This window comes from Miscanthus floridulus, chromosome 2 (genome assembly GCF_019320115.1).
Source record: "Miscanthus floridulus cultivar M001 chromosome 2, ASM1932011v1, whole genome shotgun sequence".
Taxonomy (NCBI): domain Eukaryota; kingdom Viridiplantae; phylum Streptophyta; class Magnoliopsida; order Poales; family Poaceae; genus Miscanthus; species Miscanthus floridulus.
The window spans coordinates 38289067-38295240 of NC_089581.1; the positions used below are offsets into that span (position 1 = coordinate 38289067).

Here is a 6174-nt window from a genome sequence, read left to right on the forward strand (position 1 = left end):
CCGTCACACCAGATGATAAACGAACAACAGGCATATAGGAGTATGTACCGCAGTACCGTACCGCGCCTCCTATGTACATGTACGTACGTGTGTACGTATATATATATATATATATATATATGTACTTGCATTGCTTCCTTTTCAGTTTACTGTACTCACGCCACACCTCGAGTCAGCTTGTTTACATCTCGTCGCGGTAGCTGCCGGCCCCCATGTGCCCGTGGCCGTGCTCGCCGGCGCCTCCGGTCGCGTTCCTCAGGCTGTGCCACACGTAGACGGTGATCCCGAGGAGCACCACCACGGCGACCGCCACGTTCACCAGCAGGCTGCGGCTCGCCGAGGCCGGACTGGGCTGGTTCACCAACGCCATCTCTGCTAGTATTGCATCCTTCTGCTGCTGCTCCGTGGCCTTCTGATCCTGCACCATCTCCTGCTTCCTGTCCTCAGCCATCTTCCCCTCTTCCTCCCTCTTCCTCATCTGCTTCTCCACCTCCTCCTTCGGCCTTGAAACAGCCCCCAGCGGCGACTGGGGCTTGGTGGTTGCAAGTTGTTCCACTTCCGGCGGCGGCGCCGGTGCCGGTGCCGGCACGGGAGCGTACGGCTTCCTCGGCATCGACGGCCTGGGCTCGACGGGCGGCTTCACGGAAGGAGCAGGAGCAAACGGCGCCGCCGGCACGGTGGGCGGCGGGCCGGTAGACCTCGCCGCTGGATCAGGAACCGCCGGCAGCGGCGGCGCCATGGGCGGCCTCCTTGGCGGCGCCGGCATGGGTGGCGAGGGGGCGTTCTTGGGGAGCGTGATGGTGAGCCTCTCGTTCTCGAACTTGGCGCGGATGCCGTCGGCGTTGCAGTTGGCGGGGAGCTCGAAGTCCTTGTGGAAGCGGCTCCACCTGTTGGCGACGATGGGCCGCTCACCGCGCGTCCGCAGGTGGCCGTGGTTGTCCACCAGCACGCGGATGTCCTCCCTCTTGAACCCTGCAGCCCCAGCGATCGATTTCAATGGCAGTAATCGCTCGACGCACTAGCCATGCATGATCAAGCGACGAGCTTTTTCTCACGAAAAAAAACCAAGGGATCGATTGCTTGCCTGGGAGCGTGAGTTTGACGGCGTCGGCCTCGGCGGAGCGGCTCCACTCGACGGCGGGCTCGTACTCCTCGTAGGTGCGGTTGTTGGCCATGGCTGCGGTTTCCTCGCGTGTCCTGCAACCTTGAACGGCTAGCTAACGTGATGTGCTTTCGGAATGCGTCTGCTGCTGCTGTGTTGATAGCAATGGGCGTTCGTGGTGGATGTATATATATATACAAACACTGCCAAGTGCAGTAACGAGATATTGGGGAGGAGAAGGATAGATTCGATGGCCATGAACATGGCTTTGTGGACAAGTGACCGTCTGGATTTTTCTCGCCTCCCAGCCTGGGCAACGCAAAGCAATCGACGAAGTATACCTTGCTTGTTTTCAGGGAATGGATTTTATGAATGCATGTGAATTTGCAGGAGACGTTGGTCCGGGGCTGAAGAGAAGCATATTAATCTGAGTGGGATAGGTATTACTAGAATTCAGGTCCATGATTCAGCGACGGAGTAGTTTCGAATAACAAATGACCAAGCTGCATTTTTATCCCTTCCCCCTTTCTATTTGTCAGTACAACTGGAACTAGTTATTTCGACCTAGGCCAAGTCTAATAGTCAGATTTGTACCTGGTATTTGTGATGTGACCACACTTCTGTTTAGTTGGGTTCACTGCACGCATGTTGAATCACCACACCTGATCTGTCAGGAAATCCCGTATCCAGGAGCATTGTGATTTGTGAAGCAGAGCGAAATCCCGTAACCACAAGCATTGTGATTTGTGAAGCAGAGCGTTTGAGTAATTTTAATGCACAGGAGTGTAGCACACTCGAAATTTAATCTCACTCTCCCATAAACTAAGTGTATCTTCCCCATACCGTTACACCTTTATGATTACAACATCACATCGAATCCTTTGATGCATCGTGCTTTTAAGCATGAAATGAGGGGAAGAAAAAGCAAAAGGGGATAGTTCAGTAGCTCCTAAAGAATGTTTCGATGTAGCTACAGCAGCTAGCTCAGCGCCGTATCATGTAGCACAAGGAAAATTCTCCATAGAGTTAACTCTTTTTATTTGCAACAAGGTGCAAGCTTTAGCACTCATGTATGCCCACGGCCTCCACATTTGGAGCACATGATGTTCCCAGTTCCTCCACAACCTACAGTAGTTTGAGATATCAGCAGGCATATGTCATGTATCATCTGTATAGCAGGAGGCAACTGTTGCACAAAATGTGCTTGTCATGCTTATTTACCTAGGCATCTGACTTTCACAATGATTCCTTGGCTCTCTAGTATTGAGTCGACATACAAGCCTGAACCACCGCATGTTGCACACAGTACAGCACCTTTAGCTTCACAGCTTGAGCAGGGAGGGTTGTCCCCAACATTCTTCTTTTCCAAATTTAGACCGGATGGTTTTCCAATATTCTCCTCTGGGACAGATTTGTCGTAGCAGAATAACGATTCAAGATTACTTCTATTTCTTTGGAGGTCATAAATTGCATTTGCTTTAATCTGTGCGGCAAGAAAAAATTATCAGTCTCTTGAAACAAATTTCCTTTCAGCCTGATAAGCAAAATCCAATGTGCATAATGGAATTGAGCACAACAAAAGAAAAAAGGAGAAGAAAACGACAATTTGTCCGGCAAGATTTCTCAATAGTCGATGGCATGGAAAGCATGCCTGTGATTGATCTATAGGCAAATAGGTTTGTGAATGCTGAACACTGGATACTGATCAGTACTTTATATCATTGACACACATTGGTGATAGCAGTACGTTAGATTGCCATGGCAACTCTACGAATTTTAAAGAAAGCACATACTACAAGACTACAGGTTCAGGCTTGCACAACAACAATTAACGCCAGCTACCACTGAGTATTCACATGCAGCCCTTGCCATATGTAAAGGCACACACTTGTGCATGACAACCAGAGAAACGTGCCTGAGGGAGATGCAGGAACCAAATTTGATAACAGGGAGGTCCCAGTAACAGGAGACCAATTAGATAAAAATCAATACTACATGTATATTCACATGGTTAAATCGAAGCATGCGTACTACAGCTATATTCACATGGTTACACCGAAGCACGCATACTTTAGCTACATTAACATGGTTAAATCAACGAGAGCATACTACAGCTACATTCACATGGTTAAACTGAAGCACGCATACTACAGTTACATTCACATGGCTAAATTGAAGCACACGTACTAAAGCCATGTTCACATGGTTAAATGGACACACGCATATTACAGCTATATTCACATGGGCCGTGTTTAGTTCACGCACCGAACCGGCGCCGCCAAATTTCAGGCGGTACTGTAGCTACAGTGCCGTTTTGTTTTTATTTGGTAATAATTGTCCAATCGTTGACTAATTAGGCTCAAAACGTTCGTCTCGCAAAGTACAACTAAACTGTGCAATTAGTTTTTAATTTCGTCAACATTTAGTACTCCATGCATGTACCGCAAGTTTGATGTGACGGGAAATCTTCTTTTTGTATAGTGTCAAATTCTGGAATTGGGGGGAACTAAACATGGCCATGGTTAAATCCACACTCTATCTGCTCCTATAGTCCTATTCAATGTACACGGTCATGTTTCTCTGATATAACTTGTATGGCATATATAGCTAAAGACATGCTAGTACGCTACTCTACTTGGTTTCTCAAAAAAAAAACAGTTTGTTGCTTGCACTGATAGATCCCTCAGTGTAGCTTTTGTAATATGCATTAAATGTATACTCAACTGAAAGCATCTTTATTTGATCAATTAATTAATTAATTAATTCCTTGTGAACTTCAGCAACAGTATCTTCACTCATCAAACACCCAAAGAACTAAAATGAACCGGTAGTATGATCATAGATAGAACAGCCTATCCCTCACAGTCACAGGCGTCAGATCAGATGACAGTTTTTTTCTAGGGCAATAGTCAACAAAAATTGTAGCCATCCAGTTTGTTCATGGAGGCTGCTGTTCTACACAATTTACTAGTTTAAGGCTCTAAGCATGTTCTTGGCACATTTAGAGAACTAGTAACAATTGGAACAGCAATATTTTCAGAGGCCAAATAAATTTAAGAGCCTTCCATGCTGTCAGTCACGTATCTTCTAGGTGCAAAATTTCCGTACAATAATGTTTGCCTTTAGCATTTTATCTGGTAAGACAAGAAAGCACTATCTGGGGGAGCAAAACGTAACTAAAATGGCGCACAAGTTACAACAGAATCCAGCGACCCTGGAGCTCTGCAAGCAGCAATCTCGAACAGGAGGACGAGATCGGCGTACCCATTGGCCCCCACGCCGCCGCAAACGCTAAACTAGAAATTCACACCTCGCGAGAGGGCGGAACAGTGGTGGAACAGGAGGAGAGGGGGAAATGAGCCCCACCTTAATCGCGCGGGGCACGGCCCGCACCGAATGGGAAGCCGCGCGCGGCGGCACCGACGCGGACCGACGGCCTCGGACCGACGCTGCCGCAGCGACGGGCGGCGGCCGGAGCCCAGCGGAGACCTCCATGCGCTCCTAGAGGAGATTTTTCTTGGGCTGGCCGTCGCAGCGGAGGGGAAAACCGGAAGAGCCGAAGAAGCGGAAAAGGGAGCCGGCGAGCAGCTCCAACTTCTTGTTGCGCTTCTCAGATTTCCAAGCCCCAGCAGCTTGGGGTTCATCGCCCCCAGCACGAGAGGGCCCACTTGCAGACAGCCGATCGATGGCCCCGAAACTGAGCAGCAGTTCCCTCTGGCCTGTCAAGAATGGAGTGTGAACGACATTGCGGGCTGGCCTGTTGCTATGGGCTTAGACCTCAGATCGGCAGCGGTTTGTTGTTAAGTGGGCCGGTCCATCTTCAGAATTGGACTACAGCCCAGATACGTCAACATTTTCGGCTCTGTTCCCTTGAATTTGTCAGCCAGCTTATCAGACAAGTATTTTTTTAATAATAAATTAGCTTCATTTAGCTTATCAGCCGTAGAAACTATCGGCTTTGTTTGGGACGCCTCTCTGTCCTGTACGTACGATCATCTGCCGATGTTGCGCGCACAGGGCCACCGCATGCGGTCCACAGCGGCAGGGCCATCGCTGTTGCTGGTGCTGCGCCGCGCCTTTTTGCGGAGCGATGCATCTGATGCGAATCTCCCACCTGAATCAAAGGCTGAAGTGCAGTGTGGGCAGACATTTTAGATCGGTAGATCCTCGAAGTGCCATGACATGTATCCTGAAATCGCTCTCCTAGGACACACTACGAAAACACATATGGCATGGCTGTGGTTGGAGGACTGGTAGGGAACGTGAGACGCTCCAGATCATAGATCAACCCCACCAGCACCAGGTGAACTCTGGTGGTAGGAAGGAAACGACTGAAGTTGAAGAACGACTTGTAGGTTGTAGGCCAGTTTTCTTACACAAAAAAAAGGAAAAATTACGAGCCAACTGGGCTTTCCGTACCTCAAATCAAAAGACACAAGAGCTCAGTTGCACCGTCCTCACGCAACTCGTTCCTGCGATCCAAGCTGCACACGTACGTACGTACCATATCTTCACCGCGCGAATTGACGACGACGTAGGCGAGCGCCGAGCGCCGAGCGGCGGCCGCGTCGGGGTCGACTGGTCGTCGTCTCCGTCGCCCTCTCCCCCGCCTCGACGTATCTTCTTCACGTGCACATAGGTTAGGTTGTCCCTTTGTTTGGTTAGTTTAACCATTAAACTCACTCGCCACGGACTCGCTGAGCTCCTGGCGCGGGCGGATATGGGAGACGAGACGACGGAGAGTGACGCGACGGATACGTCGTGTCAACCGGTAGACAGCAGCCGTTAACGAAAGGAAACAACTATGGGATTCGTGCCGCTTAAATTAGTTCCAGTGTGTATTAAATTACTCAAATTATTTGCTCTTCTTTGTGGTGCTCTGGTGAAAACGTGCACCGGTAGCGCTCCCGCCCCTCCCCCTCCCCGCCAGCCACTCGGCCCCGGCGTCCACCCGCACTCGCCGCGGCCGTCTGCGCCCGCGCCGACCACCAAGCAATGGAACGTGGTTCTCCCTCCCGCAGCTCTTGGGCGGTCGAGGTTGAGGAGGAGGAAGCCTCTTGTAGCTCGGCGAG

General features: G+C 50.0%; 2 protein-coding genes across 2 annotated transcripts; both read right to left on the reverse strand.

Moving 5' to 3' along the window:
• Nucleotides 1–1249, reverse strand: LOC136538509 (protein RESTRICTED TEV MOVEMENT 2-like). Its single transcript, XM_066530468.1, has 2 exons — nt 1085–1249; nt 1–972 (listed from the first exon to the last, which is right to left on the reverse strand). The coding sequence occupies exons 1-2, from the start codon at nt 1173–1175 to the stop codon at nt 182–184; spliced, it is 882 nt and encodes a 293-aa protein (XP_066386565.1). The 5' UTR covers nt 1176–1249; the 3' UTR covers nt 1–181.
• A 650-nt stretch (nt 1250–1899) lies between these two features.
• Nucleotides 1900–4727, reverse strand: LOC136538510 (uncharacterized). The gene is made up of 3 exons (XM_066530469.1): nt 4469–4727; nt 2324–2585; nt 1900–2227 (listed from the first exon to the last, which is right to left on the reverse strand). Exons 1-3 carry the CDS (start codon nt 4595–4597, stop codon nt 2169–2171), a joined length of 450 nt encoding a protein of 149 aa, XP_066386566.1. The 5' UTR covers nt 4598–4727; the 3' UTR covers nt 1900–2168.
• Between the last annotated feature and the right edge of the window lie 1447 nt (nt 4728–6174).

What these genes read in the sequence shown, in the direction of transcription:
- LOC136538509 (XM_066530468.1), bottom strand. Translation starts at nt 1,175, where the DNA reads ATGGCCAACAACCGCACCTACGAGGAGTACGAGCCCGCCGTCGAGTGG. An exon ending in CGTCAAACTCACGCTCCCAG is followed by an intron (nt 973 to 1,084) that starts GCAAGCAATCGA and finishes CTGGGGCTGCAG; the next exon opens with GGTTCAAGAGGGAGGACATC.
- LOC136538510 (XM_066530469.1), bottom strand. Translation starts at nt 4,597, where the DNA reads ATGGAGGTCTCCGCTGGGCTCCGGCCGCCGCCCGTCGCTGCGGCAGCG. An exon ending in CCGTGCCCCGCGCGATTAAG is followed by an intron (nt 2,586 to 4,468) that starts GTGGGGCTCATT and finishes CTTGCCGCACAG; the next exon opens with ATTAAAGCAAATGCAATTTA. An exon ending in TGTGAAAGTCAGATGCCTAG is followed by an intron (nt 2,228 to 2,323) that starts GTAAATAAGCAT and finishes AAACTACTGTAG; the next exon opens with GTTGTGGAGGAACTGGGAAC.